Source organism: Rousettus aegyptiacus, unplaced genomic scaffold (assembly GCF_014176215.1).
Source record: "Rousettus aegyptiacus isolate mRouAeg1 unplaced genomic scaffold, mRouAeg1.p scaffold_m13_p_7, whole genome shotgun sequence".
Taxonomy (NCBI): Eukaryota; Metazoa; Chordata; class Mammalia; order Chiroptera; family Pteropodidae; genus Rousettus; species Rousettus aegyptiacus.
In genome coordinates this window covers 96,498,003-96,513,701 of record NW_023416310.1, presented here as the reverse complement: position 1 = coordinate 96,513,701, position 15,699 = coordinate 96,498,003, and the positions used below count along the sequence as shown (strand labels likewise).

General features: G+C 38.6%; 2 protein-coding genes across 2 annotated transcripts; both read left to right on the top strand.

Moving 5' to 3' along the window:
* Positions 1-1,045: 1,045 nt before the first annotated feature.
* LOC118605589 (protocadherin beta-11-like) lies at positions 1,046-7,430 on the top strand. The gene has a single exon (XM_036225174.1). It carries the CDS (start codon positions 4,281-4,283, stop codon positions 6,675-6,677), a length of 2,397 nt encoding a protein of 798 aa, XP_036081067.1. The 5' UTR covers positions 1,046-4,280; the 3' UTR covers positions 6,678-7,430.
* Positions 7,431-7,500: 70 nt separating this feature from the next.
* Positions 7,501-12,539, top strand: PCDHB14 (protocadherin beta 14). Its single transcript, XM_036225175.1, has one exon. It carries the CDS (start codon positions 9,617-9,619, stop codon positions 12,008-12,010), a length of 2,394 nt encoding a protein of 797 aa, XP_036081068.1. The 5' UTR covers positions 7,501-9,616; the 3' UTR covers positions 12,011-12,539.
* Positions 12,540-15,699: the final 3,160 nt, after the last annotated feature.

Genomic DNA, 15,699 nt, shown 5'->3' with positions numbered 1-15,699 from the left:
ACAAACACACATACAAACATTGCATATTTCTATTCTCCTATTTTCCCAGTTGTGTTAAATCAGTAGTTTTTGTCTATATAACTAAGATTATTTCAAAATACATGTCAGTGTAGCATGATTCCATGTACTTTCTTGAAAACATTTTTCCTAGAGCTGACCATTTTCTATTTACTGCATCATTTTCTATTTACTGCTATTAATTTTTTCTATTATTCCTCATTTGACTCAATCTTTCTATGTAAATATTCAAATATGCTAGGTACCTATTATTTATTTCCTTGAGATCATTCACCCAGGTCCTGCCATATCTCTGCTTCATTAACACTGGCCATTCTATAGGCTGTCACCCTAGGACCTTTGTCCCTTCAATACTTTCTTGTATTTATCCCCTTTTACAAAGTCCAGTACATTTTTATTTCTTAGATTACTCTTATCTAGATGGTACACATCTCACAATACCTTCATAAAATGGATTCAGAGGAGGTAAAAGTTTTGAAAAACTTGCCTTGTGAAGGTATTGTCATTGATTGATAGCTTGGCAGGGTATAAAATTCTAGGTCAAAACTAATTTTCTCTCAGATTTTTAAAAACGTCATTATTAGTTTCATGTATACAGTACATTGGTTAGACATTTACACAGTTTATAAAATGATCCCCCTAGTTACTCTTTCTCTCTTCTGGCTCTCCACCTAGCCATTACACTAATGCTAACTGCATTCCCTCTGCTATGGTCCCCATCTCCGTGCCCATCTATCAACTACTAATTTGTATTTATTTAACCCTTCACCACATTCCTCCCAGTCCCCCAATCCCCCTTGCCTCTGGCCAATCACCAGATTGTCCTCTATGTTTGCATGTCTATTTTTTGATTAGTTTGTTCTTTTTGTTCCTTAGATTCTGCATATAAGTGAAATCATATGTTATTTGTCTTTGTCTGACTTATTTCGCTCAACACAGTAACCTCTAGGTCTATCCATGTCATTGCAAATGGGAGTATTTAATTTTTTAATGGCTGAGTAATATTCCTTTGTATATATGAACCATAACTTCTTTATCCAACCATCTGTTGATGGGCATTTAGGTTGTTTCCATATCTTGGCTATTATAAATTGTGCTGCCATCTCTCAGATTTTGAAAGGAGTGTTTCTTTTACTGACTTCATATGGTGGTGTTCAGAAGACTGATGCCATTCTGATTTCTATCTCTTTTAATGTTACTCCATTTTGTTTTTTATTGTGGATGCATTGGAAACTTTCCCCTCATTCTTCAAGTACCTTAATATCAGCTATGTATTAGTTTATTTGGTCACATGTGTGTACCCTGTTAATGTTTAGATACTCACTTTCAGTTCTGAGAAATTTTCTTGTTATGTTTCTTCATAATTTCTCCCTTGAATTTTCTATGTTCTCATTTTAACCAGAATCTAAGTTAAATATTGGATCTCCTGGATTGAGTCTCTAAGTGTACAATTTTTTCCTTTTTTATTTTCTCTTTGTCTCTAGTTCTACTTTTCAGAAAATTTATTTTATTATCCAACCCTTTTTTTTCTTTTTTGCTGACAAATATTTATTTTTAAGAGCCCTTTTTGGTTCTCTGAGTGTTGTTATAACATCCTATTATAGATTTGTAAATTAATGTCTTCTCTCATCTATAAATAACCTAGTTGTTCTTTTAAAATGCCAATACAAAAAAATCCAGTAAAACTACTATTATACCTATTTTCAAAAAGGGAGAGTCACAGGGAAATTAAGAATTTACCCACGATTATATAGCTAGTAAAGGGCACATAAGACATAATTATTCTTTATCTTACAATAAGAATATATCTACATAGAGTTACTACTAAGATTAAATGAGTAAACACATATGTGGCACCTAAAATAATGGATAGCAGAGAGTAAATACTGAATAAATATTAGTTCTTATTAGATATTACTACCCTGGGGATATTAATCAGACATTTTAAAGTTCTTTCTTCAGTTTTCTCTATTCTATCTGTTTGTTTCCTGCTGTTCCTTTTTTGAGGTGCTTTTGGCCTTTCTTCATTGTAGGCATTTCCTCATATATCTAATGGTCCTTGGCTCTCTTCTCATGTTTAAAAATGATGACATATTATAGTGCTGACAGCCAGCTCTTTGTGAGTGCGTGAGGCCCGTTGATAGCAGGGCTTCACTCTAATGTAACCATGCTAGGATGGGGCTATTACCTTGGGAGATCCTCAAATATCAGTATGTGTAGGTCTTTATCTGAGTCTTTCATATTCTCCAGGTTAGGATTCTGCAATATCTTCTGTGCAAGAGTTAGGGAGGGAATCCCTTTGTGACTTACAATTGGAGAGTATTACATGGGAAGAGGCTAGAAATTTCACCATTCAGAATGCAAAGTTTTGCTTAATTTTCCAATTTTAATTTCACACCTCACACTTGCGCTCAGTCTGCCTATGGTCTCCAAAACTAAGGATAGTCCCATTTAATTTCTTCATAGAATAAATCTTTCGTTCTCTGGCCCTGAGTTTCTTTTCTGTCTGTATAGGATGATTACAGGATCAGAGAAGTCAACTCTCCTATATATGTACTTTCAACTAATTACTTATTTTTAGTCCTTAGCTGACTTCAGTCTTCTTCTACACTTGGTTCCTCCAAATCTTGTACCTAAATGGGATTATGTGAGACAAACTCACTAGTTTCTTGTGAATACCTCCAATGCAAGAACTTTAGACATTTCTTGAAACTGCTAATTCAACTGCTCTTACATCTGCTTTCAGTCATCATCATATAAGTGTGTTCACTTGTGTATTCTTAGTTTTTGTGAGTTCATACCATTTTGTTAGAGTTATGTCATTTTCATGGGTATTTTTTAAAGGGATGATAACAGTATGTAGTCAATCCACCTACATGTCAATTTCTACCCTTTTGTGGTGATTGATTTTGCAACCATGTGTCTAGTTTACATTTTAAGAAAACTTAATTTAAACTTACCTTTTTAAAAATGTAAACTTGTTATCAGCTCTCTTCTCCATCTATTCTTGAGATCACTTTTGAGACCTCCTAGTGTGCACATTGGTGAGCTTTTAGCATCTATGCCAAATGATCTTCCTTATTACATAGCAGCCATGCCCTTTGACTAAGACTGAAATCAAAACAGGTCTTCAGATTCTGGGACTAAAATCTCTATAATTCTATACCTCTTGAAAAAATGATTGTTTCAGTAGCATGTACATGATCTTAGTTGGTCTGATCAGAGTAAAACTAAGTTTTTGTTCTATGATTGGGAAAGAGAGTCTCACTTTGGCTTTCTTGATAGAAAGAGGAAGCAGATGATCATAGTTATAGCTGTAGTAGATCTTGGAACCCTGAAGGAAGCCAGCCCTAGGAGTGATTCTGCTTTAAATGAAACTAACATATTTGTGTTTGTGTATTTATTAAATATTTTTGTAAATTATAAGAAAATAGAACAAAATTACAGATTTACATAATATGTTCCACCCCAGTATCTTCATTTTCTTCCAGTTCACAGTTCATTGCTATCAAGGAAATCTGAAATGCCTCCTGGTGCTATAACAACTATCTACATATGTCCCATCTCATGGTTAATCCAGTTTTATATTCTCCGAGAGCACTTCTGAAATGATTCATGTACACTTTCCCTTTCCCTTACCACCTAAAGAAGGCCAAGTAGTGATGGAATTTTGTTTAGCTTAACAGTCACTTATATTCTCCTGGTTTCAAGTTTTCAATCTTCTCCAAAAGATTACAAGCTATTCATGGCCAGGAATCACATCTTCTATTTCTGTATTCACTACACTCGAGAATTTTCAGTCATCCGGGGAGTGCGGATAGATACTTAAATGCTTTAAAACAAATACTAACAGCATCACAAACTATAAGTAGTATATAAATCAGTTATTGTAGAAGATAGAATATATTTGTAATCACTTAAACACAATGAATAAACCTATATTTGTTTCCAGAGGATGTTTATGCCAACAGAATTTAGGTAGCTTTCCTCAAATTCTGAAAATCTGTGCAGACGCATGGTGGCGCTGCAGGATAATATTGTGAGGTGGAGGGACCTACACTAGATGATGTTCTGGACACTGTTACCTAGTGTTCGCAGAGTGTTGAGAAGACAGAAGACCTAGAGGGGTTAACTAGACGCCCTTTTCAAAGGGGTTTAAATCCTTAGGCCTCCAAAGATTCTGTGGACATACCAAGGCACATTTCCCAGAACTGCGAAGGCTAGCTTAAGCGATTCTGCAGAAAGCCTTTGGGAAAGGAGCAATGGAGAACGGAGGGGCAGGCGCTCTGCGGATAAGGCAAGTTCTGCTTCTCTTTGTTTTGCTGGGAATGTCTCAGGCGGGCTCCAAGTCTGGGCGCTTTTCCGTGGCAGAGGAAATGCAGAGTGGGAGCTATGTAGGCAATTTGGCAAAGGACCTAGGACTCGAAGTGGGTGAACTGTTTTCTAGGGGTGCTCAGATAGTCTCTAATAATAACAAACACCGTTTGCAGCTGGATCTAAACACGGGGAATTTACTCTTAAACGAAGTGCTAGACCGGGAAGAGCTCTGTGGCTTCACGGAGCCCTGTGTGCTGCATTTCCAGGTGCTAATGAAAAACCCCTTGCAGTTTTTACGGATTGAGCTGGAGGTCAGAGACATAAATGACCATTCTCCTGTCTTCTTAGAAAAAGAAATGCTCCTAGAAATCCCAGAGAATAGTCCTGTCGGTGCAGTATTCTTACTAGAAAGTGCAAAGGATTTAGATGTAGGAATCAATGCTCTAAAAAGCTACACAATAAGCCACAACTCTCATTTTCACATTAAAATGAGAGTCAATCCAGATAATAAAAAATACCCAGAGTTAGTTCTGGACAAGGCCCTGGATTATGAAGAGCAGTCCCAACTCAGTTTCATCCTCACTGCTATGGATGGTGGGTCCCCACCCAGGTCTGGGACTGCTTCTGTTCGGGTGGTGGTCGTGGACATTAATGACAACTCCCCAGAGTTTGAGCAGCAATTTTATGAGGTGAAAATTCCAGAGAATAGTGTACTAGGCTCACTGGTTGTCACAGTCTCAGCTCGGGATTTGGACTCAGGAAAAAATGGAGAAATATCATATACTTTTTCCCATGCCTCCGAAGATATTCGAAAGACATTTGAAATTAATCAAAAGTCTGGAGACATTAGTTTAACGTCATCCTTGGATTTTGAAACAATTGAATCATACTCAATAATCATTCAAGCCACAGATGGGGGAGGCCTTTTTGGAAAATCGACAGTCAGAATTCAGGTGATGGATGTGAACGACAATACTCCTGAAGTCATTGTTTCATCAATTACCAGTCCAATTCCAGAAAATTCGCCTGAGACTGTGGTCATGGTTTTTAGTATCCAAGATAGAGATTCTGGGGACAGCGGAAGGATGATGTGTTCTATCTCAGAAGACCTCCCTTTCGTGCTAAAATCTTCAATTGAAAATTACTACACATTGGAAACAGAAGGAACGCTGGACAGAGAAAGCAGGGCCCAGTATAACATCACAATCACCGTCACCGACTTGGGGACACCCAGACTGAAAACCGAGCACAACATTACCGTACTGGTCTCCGACGTCAACGACAATGCCCCGGCCTTCACACAAACCTCCTACACCCTGTTCGTCCGCGAGAACAACAGCCCCGCCCTGCACATCGGCGGCGTCAGCGCCACCGACAGAGACGCGGGCGCCAACGCCCAGGTCACCTACTCGCTGCTGCCGCCCCACGACCCGCAGCTGCCCCTGGCCTCCCTGGTGTCCATCAACGCGGACAACGGGCAGCTGTTCGCCCTGAGGGCGCTGGATTACGAGGCCCTGCGCGTGCTGGAGTTCGGCGTGCGCGCCGCCGACCGCGGCTCGCCGGCGCTGAGCAGCCAGGCGCTGGTGCGCGTGCTGGTGCTGGACGCCAACGACAACTCGCCCTTCGTGCTGTACCCGCTGCAGAACGGCTCTGCGCCCTGCACCGAGCTGGTGCCCAGGGCGGCCGAGCCGGGCTACCTGGTGAGCAAGGTGGTGGCGGTGGACGGCGACTCGGGCCAGAACGCCTGGCTGTCGTACCAGCTGCTCAAGGCCACAGAGCCCGGGCTGTTCAGCGTGTGGGCGCACAACGGCGAGGTGCGCACGGCGCGGCTGCTGAGCGAGCGCGACGCGGCCAAGCACAGGCTGCTGGTGCAGGTCAGGGACAATGGCGAGCCGCCGCTGTCGGCCAGCGTCACGCTGCACGTGCTGCTGGTGGACGGCTTCTCGCAGCCCTACCTGCCGCTGCCGGAAGCGGCGGTTGACGCGGCCCAGGCCGACCCGCTCACGGTCTACCTGGTCATCGCGTTGGCGTCGGTGTCGTCGCTCTTCCTGTTCTCGGTGCTGGCGTTCGTCGCGGTGAAGTTGTGTAGGAGGGGAAGGGCCGCCTGGGTGGGTGGCAGCTCAGTGCCCGAGGGCCACTTCCCGGGCCAGCTGGTGGACGTCAGTGGTACGGGGACCCTGTCCCAGAATTACCAGTATGAGGTGTGTCTGAGAGGAGGTACTGCGACAAATGAGTTCAAATTCTTGAAGCCGATTTTCCCCAACCTCCCGCTCCAATGTCCGGGGAAAGAAAGAGAGGAAAATCCTCCCTTTTGCAGTAGCTTTGGATTAAATATTCAGTGACCATAATTAACTTTTATACCCCATATGTATTTTGTTTTCTGCCACTTTCATACCAATGTTAATTTTCTCCCCCACCCATTTATGAGTATTTAAAATTGTACTGATGTTACTTTTATATTTTGCATGTTCTACCCACCTTTACTTTTAAGTGAATATTTATCATTACTTGTGGTTGTAAGTAGATGGTAATTCTCTAAACCAGGAAGTCTTAATTTGTAATTAATTTGCCTCCTTAAATAACACCAAATCACTTTTTGTTCCTGACCCTCTCTCCAATTGAACTTTCACCCACAATTATGCCTATGGTAAAATAAAGCAGTCCACTTCCAGAGTATTTTAAGTGTTCAAGCAATTAATTCTTCATTTAATTTAATTTTTTTTGCAGTTTTTCTTGTGGTTGCTATTCAGAAATATTTTTTCTTTCTTTAAATCCACTGAATTTTTAGTTAACATTTAAAAATGTCTATTGCTATTGAAAATACACCTGAAAAATCATGTTCTATGATGCAAGCATAAGTGTTATTACCTTGTTAGAGAGGGCTGGGAGGCAATTCTCTTAGCATTTCTTCATTATTAATCCTGGAGCATAATTGTGAAGGCACATTAATATTGTGGCCACCCACAAAATCTTGAATTTGAAGTTATAATTTTCCAGATGTCTCATTATAGTACAAAGCTATAATACAATCCAGTTAAATGCAAGTGCCTGTATAATAATTTGTATAGTATAAAATAAACTTGTGTGCTAATGTATATAATGTTTTGCCTCCTGTTTTCTTTCAGGACTTAATATATACACAATGGGCACAATTTTCAAACTTAAAAAAATTATAGCCAGTAGAAGAATTATGTTGTTCAGATTATGTAACATACAAACATAATAGAAAGAAATGTTTGTTAATTATTTTGTCTAATGCTTAGCTTTCTTGTGACGCAATATGAAATTACCTGTATTATTCCATTTTAATTTTCTAATGTTGTCATGATAAATTGATTTCATGACATACTTAGAGGTATTAACCCAAAGTTTGGAAACCACTTTTCGAGGAGATATAGGTAGAACACTGATAAGTATCAAAAGATACTTAGTCCTTTAAGGTTCTAATTTTAAAAAATGTCAAACCATTATAGGAGTAAGTTTTGCCTCATGTTACACAGGCACCAACCAACCACTCTTGCCTTTAATGATCTAACTACATTACAGAAGAAAAAGCCTTTATTGTTGGGGAAAGAGTTTTTCGATAAATTTTATTTAAAAAATCTAAAGCCTATATGATGTTAAAGAAAGTGTAATGAACAAAATGAGTAAGAATATAGAGGAAAAGGAAGCATGTGTATGAGAAAGAGGAGGCATGGGAAAGATGAAATGAGTGAGGGTGAGTATAATGATTGTTTCTGTTGCTTCTAGTGCCACAAACTAGAATCAGTGCTAGAAACTGCCCCTTCAAAATATTTTTAAACTTCATCTTAACATTGTAGAAGGACTGGATATCAGTTAATATTGTCAGGAAGTACAATCTCTTGCTCTAGCAATTCCAAAATAATCTGATGTTTACATTTCTTGAAAGCTAAGATTTCACTTCCAGTTCTTTTGAACTGTGTGAACTGATTAATTATTTTTTGAGTTCAGGAAAAATAAAGGGAATGGAAGTTTCTTCATGCAGGCTAATTGAATTCTAATTTTCTATTTTTTTTAGAAGTGGAAGTAGGAGCAAGATCTTCCCCCCACCTAAATGAAAACTGCTTAACATAGAGAATGAAAACTCATAAGCTATTAATAAAGTGAGGTGTTAAGATTACCTCCTGTCTTTATTGCACTTAATGGGGAAAATGATGGAAGACCACAAGCTTAAAGATATATAAAGTGTCATAGCTTTTTAGTATGTCAGATAATAATAATCCTAGGAGCTAAATACTATTATTACCTCTATTTTACAGGTAAGGAAGCAGATATATATATTACTTAAGAATGCTGATAGTGAGTGGCAGACTAGAATTCTAATGTAGACATTTTGGTTCCAAAATCCATACTCATAATGACTGTGCTATGCTGCCTCCTAAGTATAACATGTCTCTTCTAGGTATTTATGTATTACTCTTGACCTGTTCATATGTTGTGATATGATTTAATTACTTACTGCCAACTTGTTTTAGTTTGTGAACTCCTTAAAGATGAGGATTATCTCTATCTTATAGGCCATGTCCATCCTTATATATTTTAATATATATATAAGTAAAAAAGTAAAGACATTATTAACTATAATTGGCTGACCTCAGCAAGTATTTGCAAGAGTTGAGGAAAGAATATTTTGCAATGAGTCAAGAAATGGATGAATAAAATATAATTTCTTCAAGCATTTTAATGGAGTCTTCTTGTCAGGTATTCAAAACAGATAATTAAATGCACTGTGTGGACCTTATTTAGATCCCAATTCAAACAAACCAACAATAGGAAACATTTTTGAGAAAACCAAACATAGACTGAGTATAAATTATCTCAAGGAATTATTGCTAAATTTATTTATCGTGATAGTGATATAGTGATAATGGTATAGCAGTTATATTTTAAAAGTCCTTGTCTATGAGAGATAATCAATGAAGAGGTTAAAATATATGATGTCTGGGATTTCCTTTAAAATAAATACTCTGGATGTATCATTCATGAATTCTTCAGAGAAAAAAATTACAGAAGATTTAGAGACACATGGTGGCGCTGCAGGACAAGATGAAAACTGCATGGAGGCTATTAGGCTTCATTATTCAGAGGAACAGGGAATATTCCACCCACCGAAAAGAGAGGTATTAAGGAGCTTCGCCCACTGAGCTGCTGGAGAGCTATACACCCTTTGTGGAGTACCAACTTTAAAATACAGCATTTCAGCCTCCCAAATTAGGGCTGAACTTAAAATTTTCCATAAAAGAGGTTGCTTAAAGGAACTATGGCGATCAGAGGAGTACTCGCTTTGTGGAAAAGGCAAGTCTTGATTCTCTTTGTTTTGCTGGGATTGTCTGAGGCGGGTCCTAAATCTGTGCACTATTCTGTGGCAGAAGAAACAGAAATTGGCTCTTTTGTGGCTAATCTGGCAAGAGATCTGGGGCTTGGGGTGGAGGAGCTGTCCTTACGAGAGGCCCGAGTAGTGTCTGATGATAATGAAAAGCATTTGCACCTCAATTTGCTGACTGGAGATTTGCTCTTAAATAAGAGACTGGACCGCGAAGAGTTATGTGGCTCCACAGAGCCCTGTGTGCTGCATTTTCAAGTAGTATTGCAAAACCCTTTACAGTTTTTTTGGGCTGAGCTGCACATCAAAGATATAAATGATAATTCCCCTACATTTCTGGATAAGGAAATACATTTGAAAATATCAGAAAGTGCCACTATTGGAACTACATTTCTAATGGAGAGTGCTCAAGATTTGGACATTGGAAGCAATAGTCTCCAAAACTACACAATTAGTCCCAATTCTCATTTCAACATTAAAATTCAAGACAGTGGTGATGGAAAGATATACCCAGAACTGGTCCTGGACAGAGGGTTAGACTACGAAGAGGAACCTGAGCTCAGATTAACACTCATAGCGCTGGATGGTGGATCTCCATCCAGGTCTGGGACAACTTTGGTTCTCATCAAGGTCTTGGACATCAATGACAACGCACCTGAGTTTGCACAGATGCTCTACCAGGTGCAGATCCTGGAGGACACACCCATTGGATCCTGGATAATCACCATCACTGCTAAGGATTTGGATGCAGGCTATTATGGAAAAATATCTTATATATTTTTCCATGCATCTGAAGACATTCGTAAAACATTTGAAATAAACCCAACATCTGGAGAAGTTCACCTGAAATCGAGCTTAGATTTTGAAGTAATACAGTCTTACACTATAAATATTCAGGCAACAGATGGTGGGGGTCTTTCAGAAAAATGCACTCTTCTAATTACTGTAATAGATATAAACGACAATGCACCAGAAGTGACCATGTCATCGATTACAAAGATAATTCCAGAGAATGCCTCAGAGACCCTTGTGGCTCTCTTTAGTATCCGAGACCAAGACACTGGGGAAAATGGGAAGATGGTTTGCTCTATTCAAGATGACCTCCCCTTTTCTCTAAAACCGACCTTCAAGAACTTTTTCACTGTGGTTTCGGAAAAAGCACTAGACAGAGAGGTAAGAGCTGAGTACAACATCACCATCACCGTAACAGATATGGGTACCCCCAGACTGAAAACCGAGCACAACATTACCATACTGGTCTCCGACGTCAACGACAACGCCCCGGCTTTCACACAAACCTCCTACACGCTGTTCGTCCGCGAGAACAACAGCCCCGCCCTGCACATCGGCGGCGTCAGCGCCACCGACAGAGACGCGGGCGCCAACGCCCAGGTCACCTACTCGCTGCTGCCGCCCCACGACCCGCAGCTGCCCCTGGCCTCCCTGGTGTCCATCAACGCGGACAACGGGCAGCTGTTCGCCCTGAGGGCGCTGGATTACGAGGCCCTGCGCGTGCTGGAGTTCGGCGTGCGCGCCGCCGACCGCGGCTCGCCGGCGCTGAGCAGCCAGGCGCTGGTGCGCGTGCTGGTGCTGGACGCCAACGACAACTCGCCCTTCGTGCTGTACCCGCTGCAGAACGGCTCTGCGCCCTGCACCGAGCTGGTGCCCAGGGCGGCCGAGCCGGGCTACCTGGTGAGCAAGGTGGTGGCGGTGGACGGCGACTCGGGCCAGAACGCCTGGCTGTCGTACCAGCTGCTCAAGGCCACGGAGCCCGGGCTGTTCAGCGTGTGGGCGCACAACGGCGAGGTGCGCACGGCGCGGCTGCTGAGCGAGCGCGACGCGGCCAAGCACAGGCTGCTGGTGCAGGTCAGGGACAATGGCGAGCCGCCGCTGTCGGCCAGCGTCACGCTGCACGTGCTGCTGGTGGACGGCTTCTCGCAGCCCTACCTGCCGCTGCCGGAAGCGGCGGCCGACGCGGCCCAGGCCGACCCGCTCACGGTCTACCTGGTCATCGCGTTGGCGTCGGTGTCGTCGCTCTTCCTGTTCTCGGTGCTGGCGTTCGTCGCGGTGCGGCTGTGCAGGAGGAGCAGGGCCGCCTGGGTGGGTGGCTGCTCAGTGGCTGAAGGCCACTTTCCGGGCCACCTGCTGGACGTCAGCGGCACCGGGACCCTTTCCCAAAGCTACCAGAATGAGGTACGTCTAATGGGAGGTACTGGGACAGATGAATTTAAATTTCTGAAGCCAATTATTCCCAATCTCCCAGTCCATGATACTGATAGGAATATTGAGGAAAATGAGAACCTTAGGAATAGCTTTGGAGTCAACATTTAATAAAATAATTTCTTTTAAACTACTATTCTTTATCATTGGGAAACGGGATATTTTTGCCAATTTGTAATGGATTTTAGGTTGTATTGCTGTTGCATGCATTGGTTCTCACAATTGCATCATTACTTTAAAAATCTTATTAGTGGCTATAATGACATGGAAATATAATTTTTTTTCACTTATTTGGTCAAAATGTCATACTAACAAACTCATTGCTAACTTTTTGTCATGATAATGGCACTGTAATCCAAGACAATTAATTGCAGTTACAAACTTAAGTATTAAGATTGAATTCCACAATATATGTAATTTACTTCTAGATATATTATCAAATCATAAATAAAGCAAAACATTTTAATGCTACTGAATCTGAGTGGAAAATAATAGGATTTTATCTAACTGATCTTGAAATTTTTTATTATAAAAGGTAAAGCTGCTGCCTCTCCATATTCAGTACTAGGGTATCTTATTTGTTATATGTTTTCTTTTTCAAGAATTTATGACAAAATAAAGGTGACCACATTGGAAATTATTGATTTAAGTAATTTTCTTTTTTTGTTGTTGATGATGCTGTTTGGGGGATGAATCTTATAATATTCTGGGACTTAATATTGCTATTTCGTTTTCTTTAAATATACCATATTTGCTAGTTTAAATTTTATTATTTTATATTGTCCATTACTAAACTAAAATGTAGTTTATGTCATCATCTTGAGTAAAATACCCTCCATCAGCAAGGTATAGATAAAAACATGTTAAGAAATCAAAATGAAATGTCAAACTGTAAATGAAATAAATTAGGTTTACTTTTCCATTGATATTTAAGAGTAAACATATAAAGTTTTTAATACTTTATGATCTCTCCCAAATACCTACAAAAAAGGAATGGATCTGTATTTAGTTTATATATACCTCATGGTGTTACAAATTATGTCTCCAATCTATAAGTAGACAGTTAAATGGAAGATTATAAGAGAGATTTTGCTAACTGGAATGTAATGTGGTTATAGAGCTAGTGTGCACATACACTTCTGTAATTTCACTCATAAAACTAACTATTATGGACTAGTTGATGCAGTAAAATGGAATTTTACTTGACACTGTGAAATGGGTGAAACAAATTCCAATTTCCTTAAGAATCTTTTTTTTTTCTTCATACAATTTTTACTGGTTTTATTTTGTGTTGCAATAGACATTAGTTGTGAGGATTACATTTAAATAGAAATTTAAGCAATAAAATTCTGAAAAAGACTATTTAGACCCTCTTTTACCTCATAAGAAAATCATATGCTTTTTATGCATAAGAATAAGAATAGATAAGAACAAAATATTTTATTTGAACAATAAGAAACAGACTTGTAGACTACCAGATAGAATAAAATCCTGAGTCAGATTCTTTTATATAAATAAAAGAACTCAGATATAATAGAGGAGGTGTCAAAATCACTGGGGCTTGGGGGGAGACTGATCACTTAGTGAATGTTATTGGGAAAATTGGCTCACTATATAAAGAAACAAAATGATCTCAGGCCATATAAAAATAATAAACCTATGTATCTAAGAGGTAAATCTGAAATATTTAAATTGGAACAAATGTAATTAATCTAAGTGAAAATATATTTATGACCTTACTATTAGATTGAATTTCTTAAATAAGGCTTTAAAATATATAAACAATGAAGATAAAAGTTGACAAGTATTATGATCTCAAAACTAGATGATAGCACAGACAAGCTAGCAGATGACAGAGAGAAACTACTTGCAGCATTTTAACTGAGGAGGGTTAGTATTTAGAGTTTCAAATAACTCTTGCAGATCAGCAAAAGTAAAGTCGGGAAAGCCAACAGAACTTTTTTAGGACAAAGGGAAAGGAAACTTTTTATTTTTTTTTTTAAAAAAAGGTAAAACAAAGTTTGAAAAGAACATGAAGTGATGCTCAACCTCATTTGTTGATCAAATGCATACTAAAATAAGACACCAGTTTATACCCATGACATTAGTAAAGATGGGAAATTTGGGTAATATCAAATGTAACAATAGAGAGTAGCATATGTAGCCCACTTTGAGAGATTTTCAGTAGTATTTAGTGAAATTTAGAATGTATATATCCTATGATTTAGCAATTCTGCTTTGGGGTATATAAGCCAGAAAACTCTTACTCACTTTTCAAAATGATGTGCGTGAGAATGTTCATGTTGGGAAAGCAAAAAACAGGAGTTCACCCACATATCCTATCAGTAAAGCAATTAATAAATAAAATGTGGGACATGGTATTGAAGGAATGTGAAGGAATATTATGCAGTGATCAAAAGGACTAACTAAGTGTACATACAACCACATGGGTAAATCCCAAATGTATCAAAAGGAAGAAAGAAACTGATAGTTCCAGTACAGTGCCATATATCTATTTAATAGATAATATCTTATATTTGTAGAATGTACAAATATCCAATAAATATCTCAGGAGAGAAGAAGAAACAGATCTAAGAAAAAAGATACATGTTCATACATAGGAGAATAAGGGTTATAGAGAAAAGTGGGAGCTAACCAATGTACATTACAGAAATTATTTCTTCTAAGAGATCGTTTAAGTTGATTGCAGCATTATAGAGTTGATCTAGTATTGATCCATTGAAATTGGTAAAAATACATATTATTTCTTGAATCTCTCAAGAATATCAATTACCCATACCCCATGAAAGCTAAGAGTTTACTTATAATTTTGAAACATAATAGCACCCTTGAGACTTTATATTTTTAATAAGGATGACATAAATTATGTAGACCAACACTATGACTGAAAACAATTAGCTAATAAAACACTAATATATCTTCAGGTCACAGTTACTGTTTAAAGGTAATCCAGAGAGCCCCAAATTAATTCTTTTCCCTAGGAACATTTGGAATCCTAGGAAATTAACATCTCTAGGTTCATACAATTAGGGAAGAAATCAAAGCCCAACAAAGTAAGAAGTTTATAGAAGGCCCTCACATTAATAAATATGGACTCTTAAGATCAACACCTTTAAAGTGAAAGTAAACTGGAAGTGGATGAGTAAGCCCTTGTGTGGAAATATCAGCTTTGAACTTGATTTTTAGCATGAACTTAATTTAAGATGGTCATTAACAAGCAGTTCTCCCAGATCCTGATAGAATCGAATGCAGATCATCAATGAGAAGTTTATTCATTCTAAGCCTAGAATTATTAATGCACATAATTTTTATGTTCTTAAACACAAAGATAATTTCATACACAAGGAAATATGACACCATGAGTGAGAGCCAGTAGAAAAAACCGAACACAAATAAAGTTTCAAACACTTCGAATATTTTAATTATCATACACAGTCTATAATATGCTAACTACTTTAATTCAAATAAAAGGTATACTTGAAGATGTATAGGGAACAAGAAACAATAAATGTGAAAGATTAGAAAGGTTAGAAAGATTAGAACCAAATAAAACTTCTGGAATGGAAAAAAAATGATCACCAAAATTTAAAGCTGAACAAGAGTTTTAATAGAAAATTAGATTCCACCAAATAAAAAATTTATGGAGTGAAAAATAGGTCAGAATATAATTTATCTAGAATGCCACTCAGAGAGAGAATAAGATGAAAAATATGGAGGAGATGGTTAGAAACATAAGACAGAGTTAAAAGGTTTAACATATTTAACTAAAATTCCAAGAG

Bases quoted from the DNA above. Each gene is read 5' to 3' on its own strand.
- PCDHB14 (XM_036225175.1), top strand. From the start codon at position 9,617: ATGGCGATCAGAGGAGTACTCGCTTTGTGGAAAAGGCAAGTCTTGATT.
- LOC118605589 (XM_036225174.1), top strand. From the start codon at position 4,281: ATGGAGAACGGAGGGGCAGGCGCTCTGCGGATAAGGCAAGTTCTGCTT.